Below are 20,190 nucleotides of genomic sequence, written 5' to 3'. Positions count from 1 at the left end.
TCTGGCATAACCCTTGCAGCTTTGAAATTAGCCATATCAGCAAACCATGGCCTCTGTTGAATATACATGAGTGCTTCATCTGAAAAAGATTCCCAGATCTCTGATTCCTTGCTAGTGACCTCCTTGTTGACTAACCGTGACAAATGATCAACAATCAAGTTCTCACTTCCTTTCTTATCACGGATTTCCACATCAAATTCTTGCAAGAGTAGTACCCATCTAATCAGTCGTGGCTTAGAATCTGGCTTTGTCAACAAATATTTGATAGCTGCATGATCTGTATAGATAATCACCTTAGACCCAATAAGATAAGGTCTAAATTTTTCTAGAGCATACACTATAGCTAGAAATTCTTTCTCTATGGTAGCATAATTCAATTGAGCATCATTCAGAACTTTGCTGGCATAATAAATTGGATAAAAAATTTGTTCTTTTCGCTGGCCAAGAACAACTCCTATTGCATAATCACTTGCATCACACATTAATTCAAAATTTCTATTCCAATCTGGGGCTACAATTACGGGAGCTAACACTAATTTTCTCTTCAATATGTCAAAAGCTTTCAAACATTCTTCATTCATCACAAAAGGAGCGTCCTTCATCAAAAGATTACTCAATGGTTTAGCAATTTTTGAGAAGTCTTTAATGAATCTTCTATAGAACCCAGCATGACCGAGAAAACTCCTAATCCCCTTTACATTTGTTGGTGGAGGCAGTTTCTCAATGACTTCTACTTTAGCTTTATCTACCTCAATTCCTTTAGCAGAAATTTTATGTCCCAACACAATTCCTTCAGTTACCATGAAATGACATTTCTCCCAATTAAGAACAAGATTTGTCTGAACACATCTTTTAAGAACAGTGTTCAAATTAGCTAAACACCTTTGGAAAGAATTTCGAAAGACTGAAAAATCATCCATGAATACTTCAATGCATTTTTCTAAGAGATCTGCAAAAATTGCTTGCATACACCTTTGAAACGTAGCTGGAGCATTACATAATCCAAACGGCATCTTTCTATAAGCAAAGATACCAAATGGACAAGTAAAGGCCGTCTTCTCCTGGTCTTTTGGATCTACCACAATTTGATTGTATCCAGAGTATCCATCTAGAAAACAATAGAAAGCTTGACCTGATAATCTTTCTAACATCTGGTCCATGAAAGGAAGAGGAAAATGATCCTTCCTAGTGGCTTTATTTAGCTTCCTGTAATCAATGCACATACGCCATCCAGTAACTGTCCGAGTAAGAATAAGTTCATTCTTATCATTATGAATTACTGTCATCCCACCTTTCTTTGGAACCACCTGTACTGGACTCACCCATTCACTATCAGAGATTGGATAAATGATACCAGCTTCTAACAGTTTCAATACTTCTTTTCTAACCACCTCCTTCATTACAAGATTTAACCTTCTCTATGGTTGAGCACTCGGTTTATAATCCTCTTCCATAAAGATCTTATGCATACAATAAGTTGGGCTAATACCTTTAAGATCTGAGATTGACCACCCAATTGCTTCTTTGTTAGCTTTCAGAATTTCTATCAGTTGTTCTTCTTCTTGTAGAGATAAAGAGTTACTAATGATGACTGGCTTTGTTCCATCTTCTTCTAGAAAAACATACTTCAGATGTGCTGGTAATCTTTTTAATTCTAGCGGCTTTGCTTTAACTTCTTCTTCCTTTTCAATTGTTTCAAACATTGGATCTACCACTGGACTCTTTTTCAATGTTTCCAATTCCATCAGACATTCATCAATTACTTTCTCTTCTTCTTCATCTAAATCTTCACAAGCATCAATAAGAGTTTTCTCTAGTGGAGAAACATACCGCACCATCCTTTCTTGTACCATACAAACTTCATCAAGTTCATCAAATTGAAAACATGCTTTATCATCATTTGGATATGTCATGGCCTTGGATACGTCAAAAGTGACTTCTTCATCATCAACTCTCAATTTAAGCTTACCATTCTCTACATCAATTAAAACTCTAGCAGTCTTCATAAAAGGTCTCCCAAGAATGAGAGGTACATCACTATTCCCTTCCATCTCCATTACAATAAAATCTACTGGGAATACAAATTTGTCAACCTTCACTAAAACATCTTCAACCACTCCATATGGATATTTAAGAGACCTGTCCGCCAGTTGAAGAGCCATTCTGGTTGGTTTGATTTCCAAACCTTTAATTGTTCTACACATGGATAACGGCATTAAATTAATGCTAGCTCCCAAATCAATCAATGCTCTTCCAACTTCTAAGTCTCCTATGGTGCATGGAATAGTGAAGCTTCCTGGATCTTTAAGCTTAGGAGGTAATTTCTGTATGATTGCACTGCAGTTACCCTATACCTTAATAGTTTCCTTCTCAATGTATTTGTTTTTCTTTGTAAGCAGTTCCTTCAAAAATTTTGCATATGATGGCATCTGTTGCAATGCTTCAGAGAATGGTATAGTGATCTCTAGCTTCTTAAACAACTCCATGAATCTTTCCAGTTGTTTTTCTTTCTCCTTCCTTGAATAGCTCTTTGGATAAGGAAGTGGTTTTTCAAACTCTCTTTCTTTTTGTCTCTTATCTCTCTCTTCTCTCTCTTTTTTTTCTTTCTTTTCATCTTCTTCTTCTTTCTTTTTTTCTCTCTCAACTCTTTCTTTCCACTCACATGTTTCTTTTTCACTCTCATTTTCTTTCTCCTCTCTTTCTTTTTTTCTCTCCTCTAGCACCTTACCACTTCTAGTCACAACAGTTTTACACTCCTTTCTGATATTACCATTTTTCATCTTGTCAACTATTTGCTCAATATGGATCTTCATATTTTCAAATGCAACTTCCATATTCTTACAATAAGATGCATTAGTCTTCAAGAATTTTTTGAAAGTCTCGTCAAGTTTGGTTGTCTTCTCAGATGGAGTAGACTGCATTTGCCATTTTTGCTGTTGCCATTGAACCATTGAAACCTTTTGTATTTCTTGTGGTAATTGAGAAAGTTTCATAATTACTTCTTCCAATTGTTGAGAAATAATTTTATTTTGAGTAAGCAGAGCATCATTTGACTGTAACAACTCCTTCTGACTAAGATATATGCTTTCATTGTTGAGCTCATTGTCACTAGTAGCCATATTATCAATGATTTCTATAGCTTCCTCTGGAGTTTTCCATTTGATATTTCCCCCTGCTGAGGCGTCAAGCATCATCTTGGTTTGTGGACCAAGACCTCCAAGGAAGGGAAGGTTAGGACTACTTGCACATCCTCAAAGCCATGCGTGGGTGTCTTTCTTAATAAGCTTTTATACCTGTCCCATGCATGCCCCAGTGATTCCTCCATGCCTTGCCTGAATGCTGAAATCTCTTGCTTCCCTTTATTAACTTTTGATTGTGGAAAGTATTTATTTAGGATTTTGGTCACCACTGCTTCCCACTCTGTAAAACTTTCTTCTGGAAAAGAATTTAACATAAGCTTAGCATTGTCTCCTAGTGAGAATGGAAACAAGCTAAGTTTGATTGCTTCATCCGACATCCCATTTATTTTCACCGTGCTGCAAATCTCATTAAAAGTTGTGAGGTGCTCATATGGGCTTTCGTGAGACAACCCATTAAATTGATTACTCTTCACCAATTGGATTAATGCTGGCTTAACCTCCATGTTGACTGCATTGACCCTTGGTCTTGCTATGTTGTTAAAGTGTTGAGGTCCAGCTATATTTGTATAATCTGCAAGAGTCCTTCTAGCATTATTATTCTCCATATTTTCAGTGCTATGGTCAGAACCTTGTGGTGATGGTTGTAACAAAGTTTCCGGAGGAGGAAAAAGTTCTCTAGATGTACGGATTCTTCTGCTCCGTCTACTCTCGTCTAAACCTTCAAGAAGAGGTTTTGCAGTTTTCTTGCTTCTAGTTCGGATTGCTTCCTGCATACACAAACAAACAAATCCCTAGAAGAATTGGTTAGCACAAAAAGATATAAAAGAAGATACAAAATCTGAGATGAGAAGATAAAAACAGAAAACAGAAAAATAAAAATAAAAATAAAAATAAAAATAAAAATAAAAACAGAAAATAAAATAAAATAAAATAAAATAAAAACAGAAAAAAAATAAAAACAAAAATTCAAATTTCAAAATTCAAGTCAAAGATAATCAATAATCACACAAATGAACTAGTTAAACCACGAGTCCCCGGCAACGGTGCCAAAAACTTGATGACAAATTTATGAACACCGAAAAACGGCGCCACAAACTTGTTTAACAATCGGCAAGTGTGACCGAATCGTATCAAGTAATAAAACTCGGTAAGACCAAGTATCGTTCTCCCAAAGGACTCACGGCCTAGTTAGTTATATGATTTGTTGATTATTTAAGACTTAAGAACAAATTGATTGTAGGTTTAAATGCAAGAGACAGTAATTAAATATGTATGCATGAATTTGATCAATGGAGAAAAACAGAATACAAACACTTCAATGAATTAGATGGATGAGTATGTTGTTGGGGTTATCAATTTCATCTTATCCACTCTCATATATTTTCAGAAATTCATCATTCTTATCATCAATGCTAATGCCACTCTCTAAATCACCTTGCAAGAAGGCCTATCCTTAATTACGAGTTCATACAATTCCTAGCAATCCTAGTAATTAATTCTTAAAGTGCAGGAGCTTAAAGGCAACCAATATGCTATTGGGAGAAATTCCCCGGATCTAGACTTCCCCGTACGTTCACGTATTGACAAAATCAATAATCATGGCAATGAATGAGTTAAACAAAGCAAGCAATAAGCAAAGAGGAAAAACCCTAGCTAAAGATGAAAGAAAGCATATATCTTAATATAAGACATTAAATCAAATTCCATATATGAGAGTTTCACAAGACTATATTGATTCCCCAACAACAATACAAGGTTTAGTTCACCATATTCATGGTGAAACTAGATGAACAATAATGAAAGAATGAAAGATAAAACCCTAGAAAGGTGAAGAGGTACTTAATCGGAATGGAGATAGGAGAAGAAAGGAGATGTTGTCGTTGACCCATACTCCATTTGTAAGCCTAGTGGTAGTCATGGGTGGCGACTAGGGTCCAACAGAGGCGCTGGCAGAACCTCTGGTGGTGGCTGTCTGAAGGTGGAAGGCAGAACGGCATGGGCACGGTGCGGAGGACAAGAGTTCCTCTCTCTCACGTGTTGAAAAAAGGGAAAGGGAGACGAGAGAACCCGGCGCCGTGGCTGACGGTGGCTCCGGTGACGGAAGGTGGTGAGTGGTTACGCAACCGGCGATGACCCTGGCGGCAGAGAGTGGCGGAGGCGAACCCCTCCTTGGGTTGCCGTTTTCGAAGAGAGACGAGAGAGAGAAAGGCAGTGGCGCCGCGGTTGGAAATGGCTCCGGTGGCGCTTGGGGTTTGCCGCCGACGCCAAGATTGGAAGAGGTGGTGGCGCGGTGGCCGGTTTGGCGGAGGTGGCCGGATGCATGCAGGGAAGACGCCCCTTTATCAAAATTCTTGGCTGGGAGAAGAGAGGTTTGTCTCGTGGTTGACGAATGGAAGAATGAAGAAGGTGTGAGTAGACCCCTAAGGGGATTCTGAATAAAATGTCTTTGGACCTAGCTCTTGGGCCGCGTCCTTTTCCTCCTGCCACATGCACAACTCCATTCACACACCCCTTTGTTTTTTTTTGGTCGGGCCTTAAGCCCTTTGCACTTCTGAAAACTCTAATAAAAGAGTTTAGGCTTTGGACCTTTTTTCTCCAAACACCTCATTCATAGTGGGCTTAGTTTTTTGGGATGCACCTCCAGTTTCATCCTTACACCCCTATGTCCATTCCCTGCCTTGGGCTCAGGCTCGTTCTGTTCCTAAAAAACAAAAAAAAATGAATTTCTTCCCTGTGCCCCCTTATTCTCTCTCTCGTACCCCTCTCCACCTGGGCTTTTGCCCAGTTCGTTTTTTTTAGGCACCCCTGTTTCTTATTTAGCACCTCCACACCCCTTTTTTATTCACTTATTATTTTACTTTTATTTTATTTTATCCTCTTACTTTTTACTTTATTTTCATTATTTATTTATTTATCCTTTATTTTAATTTTATGTTTTTTTTTCTTTTTTCTCTTTTGTTTCCATTTTAAATATTTATTACTTTTTAAATGCACTTTCATAGGAAATGATAAAAAATATTTTAAAGGTTTAGGCACATGTGATCGCTCGCATCGTCCTTGTGCTAGAACCTTTTTCTTCTTCTCTTCTAAAAAAATTAATAAAAATGTTTTAAGGTTTAAGCACATGTATGATTGCACGCATCGTCCTTGTGTAAAAACCTTTTCTTCTTCTCTTCAGAAAAATATATTTTAAAGGTTAAGCACGTGTGTGATCGCTCGCATCGTCCTTGTGCTAAGAAAACCTTTTCTCTTTCTTTTATAAAAAATAATGATACCAAAAAATATATTTTAAAGGTTAAGCACGTGTGTGATCGCTCGGATCGTCCTTGTGCTAAAAACCTTTTCTCTTTCCTTTATAAAAAAAAATACCAAAAAGTATATTTGAAAGGTTAAGCATGTGTGTGATCGCTCGCATCGTCCTTGTGCTAAAAAATTTTTCTCTTTCTTTTACAAAAAATGCCAAAAAATATAAAATCTTCAAAAACTAAAAACATCAACACTTTCAAGCAAACGAACAATCTTTCAGCCAGAACTACATGATCCTTGATTCTCCATTAAGAGTAGAGATACGTAGGAGCAAGGCTGGTCCTTGTCAGGTTCTCTTCCCTATTATCCAAAATCATTTCAAAACAAATTTTCAAACAATTTCCAAACAAATTTCTCAAACAAATTCAAAAAGAACTACGTAACCCTAATTTCTCATTCTGAATGAGAATACGTAGGAGCAAGGTCAATCCTTGTCGGGCCCAAAAAACTAAAAAATATATTTTGTTTCTTTAGAGTTTTATTTTAGGGGATAGTTAAACATTTTGAAAACCACATCATATTCGCGTATTTAGTTAAAGGTACTGCCTTAGGGCAGGCGTTGTAGGGTGCTAATACCTTCCCTACACGTAACCGACTCCCGAACCCAGAATCTGGTTTTTCCTAGACCATGCCTTATCATTTTATGGTTGTTTTTGTTGTTTTCTAGAACAAACTATGGTGGCCACTCCAAATCTCTTTTCGAAACTCGTTCCTTTTTTTTTTTTGGATCGTCGTCCCGTCGCAGTGTCGACAGTTAGGTCTGACTCATTAATCACCAATGAATGACAATATTAATTGTCAATAAATGACAATTATTTTCATTACTCTCCGATAGTTATTACTATTGATTACCTTAACGACTATTTTTACCGATCGGTTCATTGACCTGAGAGGTATCATCGATCGGCCGACTCTTCTGCACCTTTACCGTTCGGTCGGCTATGAGCCCATTTTACCGAGCGGTTAACTGTTTGTCCGCTCAGTTCATTTGCCTAGGAGGTACCATCTGTCGGTATGAGGTCAATAACTTAGAGACTCCTCTACACCTTTACCGTTCAGTTGGTTACGAGCCCATATTAACATATTTAATGTTAAAGTCACAAATATTATTAATTAATATGATAAGTAGAATGGTGAATTGAAATTTAAACGCACATACACATATTTAAAGTAATTACTAAAAATTGAAAAGATAACAAGTAAATATAAAAAAAGAAATCATATGTAGGATCACAATTTAAAATTGTTAAAGTTATTTCAAAAATTTCTTTTAAATATCTTTTGAAGGTAATGTAATTCAATGATTGAGAAAGTAAATAGTAAAAACTTGCAAATTGAAAAAAAAATAAAAAACTCCTCTGAACAAAAGTTGTTTTTAGTGAAAATTGTCACGCAAATACATAATCACGTATAAAATTGAAGCATCCTAATTAATATTTTCCCTCTTGGAATGTCTTTTTTGTTTTTGCTTTTATTCTTTTGGGATGCTTCTATGAATGTCACGTGACAAATAGAAGTAGCCATGTATGTTACAGGGGCTTCTATTATCAACTTGCAGTTGCATTTTCATAAAATTAGTGATGGACCAAACAAAGCGACAATCTTAGACAATCTTACAATAACATGCCACCAACTTTGTCATTATTCTTCCATTTGCAAGTGTCATTCTTATCATATTTCTATAACACCAACCACAAAAAATTATAAATGAATTCATCAATTCGATATATATATATATATATATATATATATATATATATATATATATATATATATATATACACATTTCGGTTTTTAAATAATATTAGTTTTCTTACAGTTATTTACATGAAAAAAAATATTAGATTTAATGTAAAAATCACAATTATTATTAATTAAAATGATAAGTAGAAGGGTGAATTGGAATTAAAATGCACATACAAATATTTAAAGTAATTACTAAAATTTGAAAAAATAACAAGTAAATATAAATAAAAAGCATATATAGGAACAAAATTTAAAAGTGTTATAGTTACTTCAAAATGATGTTATTATTTGTTACAGGCCACATACATATATAGTTTCTTTTAAATATCTTTGGAAGGTAACATGTAATTCAATGAAAGTAGTAATTCTAACATTTGATTAAGACGTCAACATGATTATATAGTTAAGTGACATATGTGAACACAATATTTTATCAATATTTGTGTCAAACAAGAATCACATGCCAAATATGCAAAGTGAGATGAGTGCCATGTGTCAAACTTGTAGAGTAAGATTAATGTCACATGTAAGACATGATGTACACACTCTTGTTAGTCTAACCATGGTTTACCCCGTGAGTTCCTTCATGTATGCAATTATAGTTGCAACTAGAGTTTATGAGTTCCTCCATATATATATAGACCCTATAGCCTTGGACCAAACCATTAATCTTTTCATAAATCAGAAGAAGAAAGCTTTGAAAGAGAAATAGCATGTCTCTTGCACCTTCCACACTTCTTCTTTCGTCTCAACATGAACCAACTCACATCACCACGCGACCTTGTGCAAATTTTCCTCCAAGCTTTTGGGGAGACACTTTCCTTCAGTATCATTCACATTCACTGGTACTTTCTTTTCTTTTTCCATTCGCAAATAGATTATATAATATTCAGCCATTACTAGGTGAGTCTTAATGCAGACTTTGAAACTTCTTTTCACAAACAAACTGCAGACTTTGAAATCTAAGACCAATATATTAATTGTCCCAATGTAAGACCTGTAAGACCCATGAAAAATATATACAATTTTATTATTAGTAAAAATATTTCTTGTAAATGGAAAATATAATAAGTTTATAAAATGTGGAAAGATTAATAAGAAATTTTGATAGCTTAATTGGTAGAAAATTTTGGTGTTAGGCTCAAACTTTTTTATACCATTTTTTAACAAAAAAAAGAGAATATATATATATATATATATATATATATATATATATATATATATGTATGTATGTATAAGTAAAATTATATTTAAAATATTGATAATGGAGAAAGCATTCATATTTGAAGTCATTATTAAGGAATCCATTATGTAAGTGGTGAATCCATTATGTAAGTGGTAAATCCATTATGTAAGTGGTAAAATTAAAATATAAAATAATATTAAAAAAAAGATGATGAATAGTAAAATTTTTGGACTATAAATTGCAAGCATGGGGAAGGCTAAAACTTGCACCAAAAATTTAGAAAAATTTTTGAGAGAAGTGAGTTGGAGGAAATTCTAGTTGCAAAGGGGAAATTCTGGAAGTTTTCGGGAAACAATTTCTAAGCACGAGATTAAGTCTGGAATCGAGGTAGGGGAGCTAATTCTTTTTATATATGATTTTTATACATGTTATGATCATGAATATGAGTTATGAATATGTTAAAGTTTTGGTAATGGTAGTTATCTATTCATTTGAATAAATTTAGTTTTCATGATTATAATTTTCTTATTTTTGCATTACTGTGGTAAAACCTTCCTTTTTATTGTTTTTACCATTGGATTTAGCTAAAAATTTAATATATGAATCATAAGACCTATTTCTTCACTTTGACCGTTCAGATTTGTAATTAGAAGTATATACTTGGAGAAATAAATCCTGCATGTTTGAGTAAATTAATTACCCCTATAGTGCTGTTACTGAGTTCTCTCGGTAAAATATAGATTATGACCTATTTGACCGTTAGCTCAACTTGAAAATTTGATATATGATCCCTAAGATATATTAATACACTTTGACCGTTCGGATTTGTAATTAGAAGTCTGTACTTGGAGAAATAAATCTTACATGTTTGAGTAAATTAATTACCCAAACATGATCTAAACATGTTGTTAATTAGTTTGATTGGTTCAGATATTTAATTAATGATATGAGTGAAGAGAAAATTTTTCACGAAATAGTAAATTTATTTGAATTGAGTAAATTTTTCACGAAATAGTGAAGTCGGTACTTTGACCGTTCGGATTGGACTGAAAATTTTACCACATGATCTAAACATGTTGTTAATTAGTTTGATTGGTTCATATATTTAATTAATGATATGAGTGAAGAGAAAATTTTTCACGAAATAGTAAATTTATTTGAATTGAGTAAAATCTTGAATAATTATATTCTTAAATTTTATGTGTAGTTGTATTTTGAAGATTGGAAGATGAGTAATACAATATATTATATATTAGAAAATTAAATTATATTGAATTTCTGTGTTAATATTATATGCTGTTGTTTTAAATCTGTAAATAAGAAATTTGTTAAAAACTAGTTGAGGAACACTTTGGCTAAGGAAAGACTTGGTACTTAAGTTGTCCATTGTGACGCACCTCTCTTTCCTGGAAGTCTACTCGACAAGTTTTTAACTTAAATCCTATTGAACAAATTATGTACTGTTAAATTATTGTATAATATATCTTGTTGGAATGAAAATGTTTGATGAATTCATGTTATTGTGGTAGATATGGAATTATGAATTATAATTGTGATGATTGGATTTAAATTTATGCATCTGGAGATGATATAAGAATTATGGGGAGATTTCGTAATGGTATAATATGAGTTGAGGAATGTGAGCATGGTATGAGTCTCGTGGAGAGATTTTGTAATGTTATGGTATGTGTGTATAAGGAATGTGAGCATGGTATGAGTCTCGTGGAGAGATTCTGTAATGCCATGGTATGTATGTATATGTTGATGTTGAGGGTCATGAAGTTGGAGGTTATCCTGATACTTTAATAATAATCCAGTCTCAAGTAGAGAATGATGAATTATGTGGTGAGAGGGGCAGGAGGTCCTGGCCTATGTGCCAATTTTAAACATAGTGAGGGGACTAACCTTGTGAGGGCAGGATGTCCTGTTCTATGTGTCGGTTTTGGACATAGTGAGGGGACTAAGAATGACATCACAAGTGCAAAACCTCCCGTTGTATCGCTCATCAACATATCGTTGGGATAAGTGTCTATTGGGTATTGTGGTGTTTATTGGGTATTATGGGACAAGTGTCTAATAGGAATTGTGGTATGATGGTAGGAGGGTGTCTGACATAATTATTGTATGATGTTTGTATCGAAGTAATTATGCATGTTTTATAAATGATTTGTTGCATGTTAGCTCATCCTACTTGTTTGTGTTTGTGTATGTGCGATGATCGTATAATTCGTTATACGGGAGCAGATGAAGGAATGTCGCCTGATCCAGTGCCGATGAAGAAAGAAATAGAAGAATAAATTACAAGAATTTGAGTTTTTTTTAAGTTTGTAGTTGAAATCTAAATTTAAGACATATGTATAGATATATATATCAACTACAAATTTTCAAGTGTGAGATTTACGGGATATTACCATAAATGTAATATTACAATATATAAATTATGCATTATCTAGTGTGAGATTATATGATGTTACAAGACTAAACAATCATCCATTTACATATTTATAGTCACAGTTGTTATAAATGTAAATTTTTCAAAACATTATTAAATGCCTTGTAATGCAACTTATTTGTAGGAAGTCAATGTACGAAGGAACTTGCTCAAAAACTGAAAGAGGAAGTGAAAATGATGTTCCAATCATCAATCAATATCAAACACAAACTAAACCTGATTGATTCACTTCAACGTTTCAGTGCATCCTATTTTTTCCAACAAGAAATTAACAATCTATTGGAACAAATTCACCACAGTTTTATAAAAGATAACACCATCATTGAAGATAATAATTATCACTCTCTTGCTCTACTATTTCGTTTGCTTAGACAACAAGGATATCGATTTTCATCAGGTACGTGTACACTTTTTCTTTACTATTTGGATGTAAAAATCACAATCTATATGTATAATGTTATATATATGTCTAAACTCAAAATCAATTAACTGCCTATTATGTATTCAACTAAATGAGCAGATATATTTAAGAAACTCAAAAATGAGCAAGGAAACTTCAACGAAACACTATGCAATGATGTTGAAGGGCTGTGTAGCTTGTATGAAGCTTCACAAATGAGAACTCATGGAGATGATATACTGGAAGATATATATGACTTCTCAGAGACTCATCTTAAATCCTTGGTTACCCAACTGGAACCATCTCTTGTTGCACAAGTCAACCATTGCTTAAACCACCCTCTTAATAAGAGTGTGCCTAGGTTTGAGGCAAAGTATCTCATCTCTGTGTATGAACAAGATTGCTCCCATGATGAAACTTTGTTGACATTCGCAAAAGTGAAATTCAATATTCTTCAACGATTACATCAAACAGAAATTGGGTCTATCACCAAGTAAGTCTTTCACCTTCAAATGTTCTCAAAAGTAACCATATATTCATATCCAAATATACCAATAAAATAAAAAATTTATATAACTTTTACAGGATATATAGTCTAACATATCTTAAATACAAGTAAAATTAAACAATCTCGTCTTAAATGACTGATGCAACTAATAAGGTTGTATCAATAATCTTTAAGTACATAAAGAATGAGTTTGTTTAACCATATTTTTATTTGGACTTTAAGATGTTTAAATTTTTAAGGTGCTATTTATTTATTGTAGGTGGTGGAAAAAGTCAAACTTTGAGCAAAAGGTTCCTCATGCTAGAAACAGAATTGTTGAGTGTTATCTTTGGGTGTTGGCTATGTCGCACCTGCCTGAATATAGTAATGGAAGAATCATTGTGGGAAAATTGGCTTCTGTTATTGGTCTTCTAGATGATACTTATGACGCTTATGGAACTTTTGAGGAACTTCGACTCTTTACAGAAGCATTTCAGAGGTTGACGTGTTTTACAATAGATTATATAGTCAATAATGAGAAAAAGACTTCAAAACAACAAGATTTGTTTAAGGTTCATCACATTTTTGAATTATTTTTATAATAAATATTTCTTTTTTAAATTTCAGATGGGATATCAGACTCACCGAATCCCTTCCACAGTCCATGAAAGTAATATTTGAAGCAATTATAGAACTGTGTGAAGAAGTAGAAGAGTTGACAACTGGGAGTGGAAACTCCAACTTTGTTGTGCCACATTTCAAACAAGCTGTATATGCTTATTCGAATTTTGCTTATACTTCTTTTCAATATTAACTTTATCTCATCAGTTTATTTGTTGTGTTACATGCAGATTTGCAACTTAGTAAAAGGCTACCTGGTTGAAGCTAAATGGTGCGATGAGGGATACATTCCAACTTATGATGAATATAAAATCAATGGAATGTTTACTTCTTGTTGTCCAATTTTGTCTACAACGTTTGTTGGCCTTGCAGAATTTGCAACAAAAGATGTATATGATTGGATTTTGAGTAATCCAGATATACTTAGAGCTGCATCAGTTATTGCCAGAGTCTTAGATGACATGGCCTCACATAGGGTACCAATTCATTTCTAATTGAAAACTGTTGAAGATTCATTTGTCTTAGTTATTTATTCTCTATTATTATGTTCCTAATTGAACATTTGTGTTTGTGTTGACTTATATGTAGTTTGAACAAGAAAGAGTACATGTTGTATCAGCTGTTGAATGTTGCATGAAGCAATATGGTATTTCGCAAGTAGACGCGTATAAGTTCATTCACAAGGACATTGATGATTGTTGGAAGGTTGTAAATGAAGAGTTCCTCAAATTAAATGATATCCCAAATATTACACTTGATTGTGTAGCTAATTTTGCACGCATGGCTGAGCTTTCGTATGAAAATCACAAAGATAAATTCACGGATGGAGAATTACTCAAAGATTATGTATCTTCAATTCTTGTGGATCCCTTCTGTCTCGATCAAACCGTGATATGAGAAACTATTCCACATATACATAGATTTTATTATCTTTAAAGCTATGTATTACCAAGCATAAATAAGAGTCAAATGTAGGTATGAAAGTGAAATCGTCCAACATGAAAGGCTCAACGTGTGAGCTGTGATGAAGAACGTTGTTTGTTGTAATGTTTGTGTGTGTCCTTTGCTTAATTTTCAATAATGTTTAACTATTTTAATTTTGTACAAAATGGCTTATTATGAATGATATTTGTTGTTCATATATGTTAGTATTTCCTTATTTACTACAAACCAACTAAACAATTACTCAAAACACTTACTCTAAAATGATAATTAATTTAGCATCACCTTGTTAATGTAAATACCACTAAGTAAGCAGATATTAATCTGTCATCAACCTTTTAACTAGATTGATTTAGTGATGTACTCTACTTTAATATTCATTTACCTTAATTTTGACTATTAATGTTTTAAAAAATATTTTACAACAATTGAGTTTTTTCTTGGCCTTAGGTTGAAGTACCAAAAACATGACTAAATTAATAATTAATAATGAACAACAATTGAAAGAAATATGTGGATGCAGAATATTTACATAAAAAATAAAAATAAAAATTAATGAGAAATAAAAAATATTGAAAATTAATTAGAAATAGGCTCATGCAAATCACGGCATTTTATTCTGTCTAAATTTAAGTTTCCGAACTAACATTTATTAATATTAAGGTAAGGAGGTACGTGAACTTATCAGAGCTGAATAATATTAGTATTGACTAGTGTTAATTTTAATAAATATATAAAACAATTAGATTAATATGAATTATATTGACATTAATTTACATAATATTAAAAATAAATAAAATTTAATTAATGTTATTTAGACTGACATTAACTTAACAAATATAAATATTAAAAATGAAAACAAATTAATAGAGACTAAATCCACACCAAACTAAATAAATATTAAAAATAAAATAAAATAAAATAGTATAAATAAATAATACTAATTTAAATAAGTTAAATTAGTGTAAACTAAAATATTAACTTAAAAAGTTACTATAGTCATAATAATTTATTATTCAGTTAACGTTTTTTTTTCCTTTGTATTACCGTTTGGAGAAAAATTTTACTTCTTGAAACTAAATTGACTTTTAACCGAATTCTATTTTGGAATTAGTTATTCGAATTATAAAAACCGAGTAGTTTAATTCTTGAAATCATGAAAATACCGTTTTGGAAAGTATAATATTTTGATGTTTAGTATCAATGTTTTTATCATATTAAGTTGTCTTGACTAGAGTTGTTCCTTTTAAAGTTCTTTTACATTTTATGTTTCAGTATAGATGTTTTCTGGTGTGTCTTTGTTGCTTCTAAATATCTGGGACGCTCGCTTCTCCTCAGTTGTTGTCGTTCGCGCTCCTTCAGCTCGTAATGCTTGTCTACTTTCACCAACAGAGCAGGAAGGTACCTGCGAAGATACTCCGACGCTCAAGTCAGACGTGAGTTATGGAGCCTCAGCTCTCAAGCAAGTGATTATATTATCACTGTAAAATATTATCTAGAGTCCATCTGGCGTAAGTGGAACGTACCTGGCTTTTGACTCTGTCATTGTATTTATAAGTGTTTCATAAACCAAATAAAAATAACCTTAATTACCTGAAAATCTGGTTAATTACTCATAAATATCTTAACCGCTTAAAATATCTAAGATATTTTATCCAATAAATATCTTACTATACATAATGCCCCCCAAGTCCGAGTTAACCGTTCGGTTTTATGGACGGGTTAACTATAGGACTTGTGAGTTTGAGAGAGGTTGTATTCGCTTCGTTAGGGAGCGTGTTTCCGGTCGTTGCTCATGTGTGGACTGAACGATAGGTTTTATGGGTTTTCTCTTTGCCATAGGCCGAGCGGTTGAACGTTTTAACACCTGAGGCCAAGGATGACCGAGCGGTGGAGGTCGAAGGACCAAAAGCATGTGAGGTCGAACGGCCAAAAGTTGGAAAGCTTGAGGCCGCAAAAGGCCGAACGGTTGAACGTTTGAACACATGAGGCCATGTATGGCCGAGCGGTAGAGGCCGAGTGGTCGAACGTCAGTGAGGCCGAATGGCCGATTGCTGGAACGCTTAAGGCCACGGGTGGCGGAACGGTAGAGGCCGAGTGGCCGAATGGTGGAACGCTTGTGGCCATGGATGGCCGAACGGTGGACGCCGAGTGGTTGAACATTTTAACACCTGAGGCCAAGCATGACCGAGCGGTAGAAGTCGAAGGACCAAAAACATGTGAGGCCGAACGACCAAAAGTTGGAAAGCTTGAGGCCTCAAAAGGCGGAATGGTTGAACACATGAGGCCATGTATGGCCGAGCGGTAGAGGCCGAGTGGCCGAATGCTAGAACGTGGCCGAATGCTAGAACGTGGCCATGGATGGTGGAACGTCAGAGGTTGAGTGGTTGAATGTTTTAACACCTGAGGCCAAGGATGACCGAGCGGTGGAGGTCGAATGACCAAAAGCATGTGAGGCCGAACGACCAAAAGCTGGAAAGCTTGAGGCTGCAAAGGCCGAATGGTTGCATGTTTGAACACATGAGGCCATGTATGGCCAAGCGGTAGAGGCCGAGTGGCCGAACGTCAGTGAGGCCAAATGGTCGAATGCTGGAATGCTTGAGGCCACGGGTGGCCGAGCGTGAGGCTAAAGGACCGAGTACTGCCAGGTTCCATAATAGGTAGACTGACTCCATGTTTGCGTGCGCTAGGTGTTCTTGGGCGAACGTAACCTAGACTAAGGGATGATCCCCAAGGTTTGATTTTTTGGGTGTTCTAGGGTGAACATCGACCAGAGGGAGTGTATCCCTTTATTCAATGCACCTGGGTGTTCTAGGGCGAACATCTACCAGGTCTAGGAGTGTTTCCCCAATTTTTAGTGCTTCAGCATAAACCGCTCTCTGGCGCACGCTTTTGTATACAAGATGTGTTTATGTACACTGTAAAATAATATCAAAATATAGACATGGTCGTTCGGTCTTGATTGAACGTTTGAAAAATGCATATTAGAATTGATCATGGTCGGCCGGAATGTAACATGAGTTTTTAGGTGTCCTCCAACCTGCATAAAAGAACAATTCATAATAACTGTATGGATACACATTGCGTGAGAGGCGTTAAATAAAGGTTGAGAGGCATCTGATTGAGGCTCGAAAAGGAACTAAGCGTTTGGAATCTAGTTAGGCTGCCACACATTGAAAGGGCGGCGGATGATGCGGAGGCGGAACCGAACGACGAGGTGGATGACACGGGGGCTAGAATCACGATCTGTTCGACGATCTCTCGTGTGGGAGTCTACCATGCAACTGGCGAGTTTGTTGCCGGCGAGCTATCTCATGTGATTGGAACCGGCCATGACCTGGGAGAATCGTCAGTTAGACCCGGCCATGACCTTGCGACGGCACCGACGCGGTTGAAGATGCCACCTAAGGTTTTGATGACAAAGAGGTGGAGGTTGTTGTTTGGGCGACTCCGGCCTTGCCAGTGGTGTGCGCGATTTTTGGGTTTCAAAGCTTGTTCACGGCGGTTTCGTAGGCGAGGGTGGTGGAGATGAAATCCCTTAACGGTTCTTTCGAGATTAGAATTCATGGTGTTGCCGTAACCGGTGCTGGAAGAAGCCAGCCTTGAAACGACAATGGAGAAGCTGCTGGTGATGTTGTAGGTGGCCTGAGTGAATTCCATTACGACCTTCATGATTTATCATCTGATACGGAGCAGGGAGAAAAGAAACCAGATGGAGAATATCGGCCACGGGATCGTGATAGCAGACCCCCATGTATCTACGGCGATTGGCGGCGCATCCAGTAATCAGGAAGGGTGGCGATGGTGGAGTGTAGCTTCCCAAGGAGCTATTGACGATGAGGGTGGGCTTGCCGCCTCCCACGACGGCGACTACTGGGTTAATTGATGAAGGCCTGGGTATCTAACCCTTAAAAATAGGGTTCAGGCCAAGGTGATGGAGGTGTTAGTTGCCGCGTTCACAGTTGATGGCGGTGACATCGAGTTTGCACAAAAGGCATGAGAAATAATTTCGTGAATCACTGTCATGGAAGTTGAGTGCGACACCCGTGGCGGAATTGCTCGCCTTAAGGGTTGCCATTGTAAATGCGAAAATCGTGGTTATTGGCGAAGACGCAAACCTGGGCGCGACGGATGACACGGAGACTGTACTGGACGGTGTGGCGGGTGACATGAGGCTGGACTGGACAGCGCGGCGGGCGTGGAGCCAAAATAGTCGCATGAGGACCACCTAAAGATAGCGTAGGTCCAGCTTCCTCTGGCACCCTCGATGAGGGCCTGTGGACGGTGTTGGAGGGTGTCCTGGCTGACGACGGTGGTGGATTGCGGCAAGGCCGACGGAGGCCATATAGAGGAGAGATCGGATGAAAACCTCCACAATAGAGAAGTAATCATCTGTTCAGAGATTCACTCGCCAACACTAAGTTGTCGATCATGTTGATGATTAAGCAGTGATGTCCGGAGTTTGACGTTTGGGGAATAGAAATTGGGTTGGACGACGTGGAAGAAGAACCGAACGACGCGTGGATGCCGTGAGTGCTGCGAAAGACGCAGAGGCTCTAGGCCGGACAATGCGGCGAACTTGGAGGTGCCGAAAGGGTTTGTCTCTGGGTGACAGCCGTCTTCTCCATACGCAACGGGGATACGACTGATAAGGGCATCCAGGGTCTTTCCTCAAACTGCAGATTGACTTTCCTTATGAGCTCTGTTTGGTCACCGAGAAGGTATCAGGGTGACTTGAAATGCTGAGAAGCATCATGAACTTGCTGATGAAACTTCATGTAGAGATGATGACTTTTTTGATGTAGTTTTTGCCTTGCTGTAGATTCTTGATGTTGATCCGAAATAACGATGTCGAGACCGAGCGCTCGTCTTGGCTCCTTGCAGTATCAATGGGATGACGCTCGGCCCCACGGTGGGCGCCAAAATGTTTCGGTATAGATGTTTTCCGGTGTGTCTTTGTTGCTTCTAAATGTCTGGGACGCTCGCTTCTCCTCAATTGTTGTCGTTTGCGCTCCTTCAGCTTGTAATGCTCGTCTACTTTCACCAATGGAGCGGGGAGGTACCTGCGAAGATACTCCGACGCTCAAGTAAGACGTGAGTTATGGAGCCTCAGCTCTCAAGAAAATGATTATATTATCACTGTAGAATATTATCTAGAGTCCATCTGGCGTAAGTGGAACGTACCTGGCTTTTGATTCTGTCATTGTATTTATAAGTGTTTCATAAGCCAAATAAAGATAACCTTAATTACCTGAGAATCTGGTTAGTTACTCATAAATATCTTAACCGCTTAAAATATCTAAGATATTTTATCCGTTTTGGAAAGTATAATATTTTGATGTTTACTATCAATGTCTTTATCAAATATTGAGTTGTCTTGACGAGAGTTGTTCCTTTTAAAGTTCTTTTCTATTTTAGAATGACGATTGTTGCTTCACTAGTAAAAAGAAGGGATTTAAAAGCGCTATATACGCTTCGATTTAAGCAAACCCAAAGCGTATACAAGCGCGGTGGCAGAACCGTAAATAAAACTAACCTGTATGCCTTGGTTGTTTCAAACCCGATGCCTAAAGCACGATACTACCTCGGTCCTACCCCCAACCGAAGCATAAACCTACCAGCTGATGTGACTTTCCAACCTGTGACCGCACTTACTAACTCGGTTTACAAGAAACCGGTGCCTAAAGAGAGCTACGAACTCGGTTCTGTGCTGACCGATGCAGATGGGTGCTTCAGACCTGCCACCACCTGCCATGCCAGAAAAGACGTGCCACGCTACTAACTCGGTTCTCATCAGAATCGAAGTGTAAAGCTCTGCTCCATTGCCAACCTCCGACGTACACAGTTTGGGCCTCGGGTTTGTTGAATACCGATGCTGTTTCGTTATGAAACTAACTCGGTTTGGTTGAG

General features: G+C 36.4%; 1 protein-coding gene across 1 annotated transcript in view; it reads left to right on the top strand.

Annotated features, from left to right (window-relative positions):
* Window positions 1–14,430, top strand: part of LOC124843584 (putative terpene synthase 2) — a 72,017-nt gene extending 57,587 nt beyond the window's left edge. Inside the window, exons 3-7 of the mRNA XM_088093134.1 lie at window positions 12,351–12,723; window positions 12,998–13,216; window positions 13,345–13,486; window positions 13,569–13,814; window positions 13,927–14,430. Of these exons, the coding sequence (XP_087949260.1) occupies window positions 12,351–12,723; window positions 12,998–13,216; window positions 13,345–13,486; window positions 13,569–13,814; window positions 13,927–14,235 (1,289 nt within the window). The 3' untranslated portion in view covers window positions 14,236–14,430. The remainder of the gene's footprint in view (window positions 1–12,350; window positions 12,724–12,997; window positions 13,217–13,344; window positions 13,487–13,568; window positions 13,815–13,926) is intronic.
* The last annotated feature ends 5,760 nt before the right edge of the window (window positions 14,431–20,190 follow it).

Source organism: Vigna umbellata, chromosome 6 (assembly GCF_029865625.1).
Source record: "Vigna umbellata cultivar VRB3 chromosome 6, Vumbellata_1.0, whole genome shotgun sequence".
Lineage (NCBI taxonomy): Eukaryota > Viridiplantae > Streptophyta > Magnoliopsida > Fabales > Fabaceae > Vigna > Vigna umbellata.
Note: the sequence above shows the minus strand (reverse complement) of the source record. Positions and strands in the feature narration are given on the sequence as shown.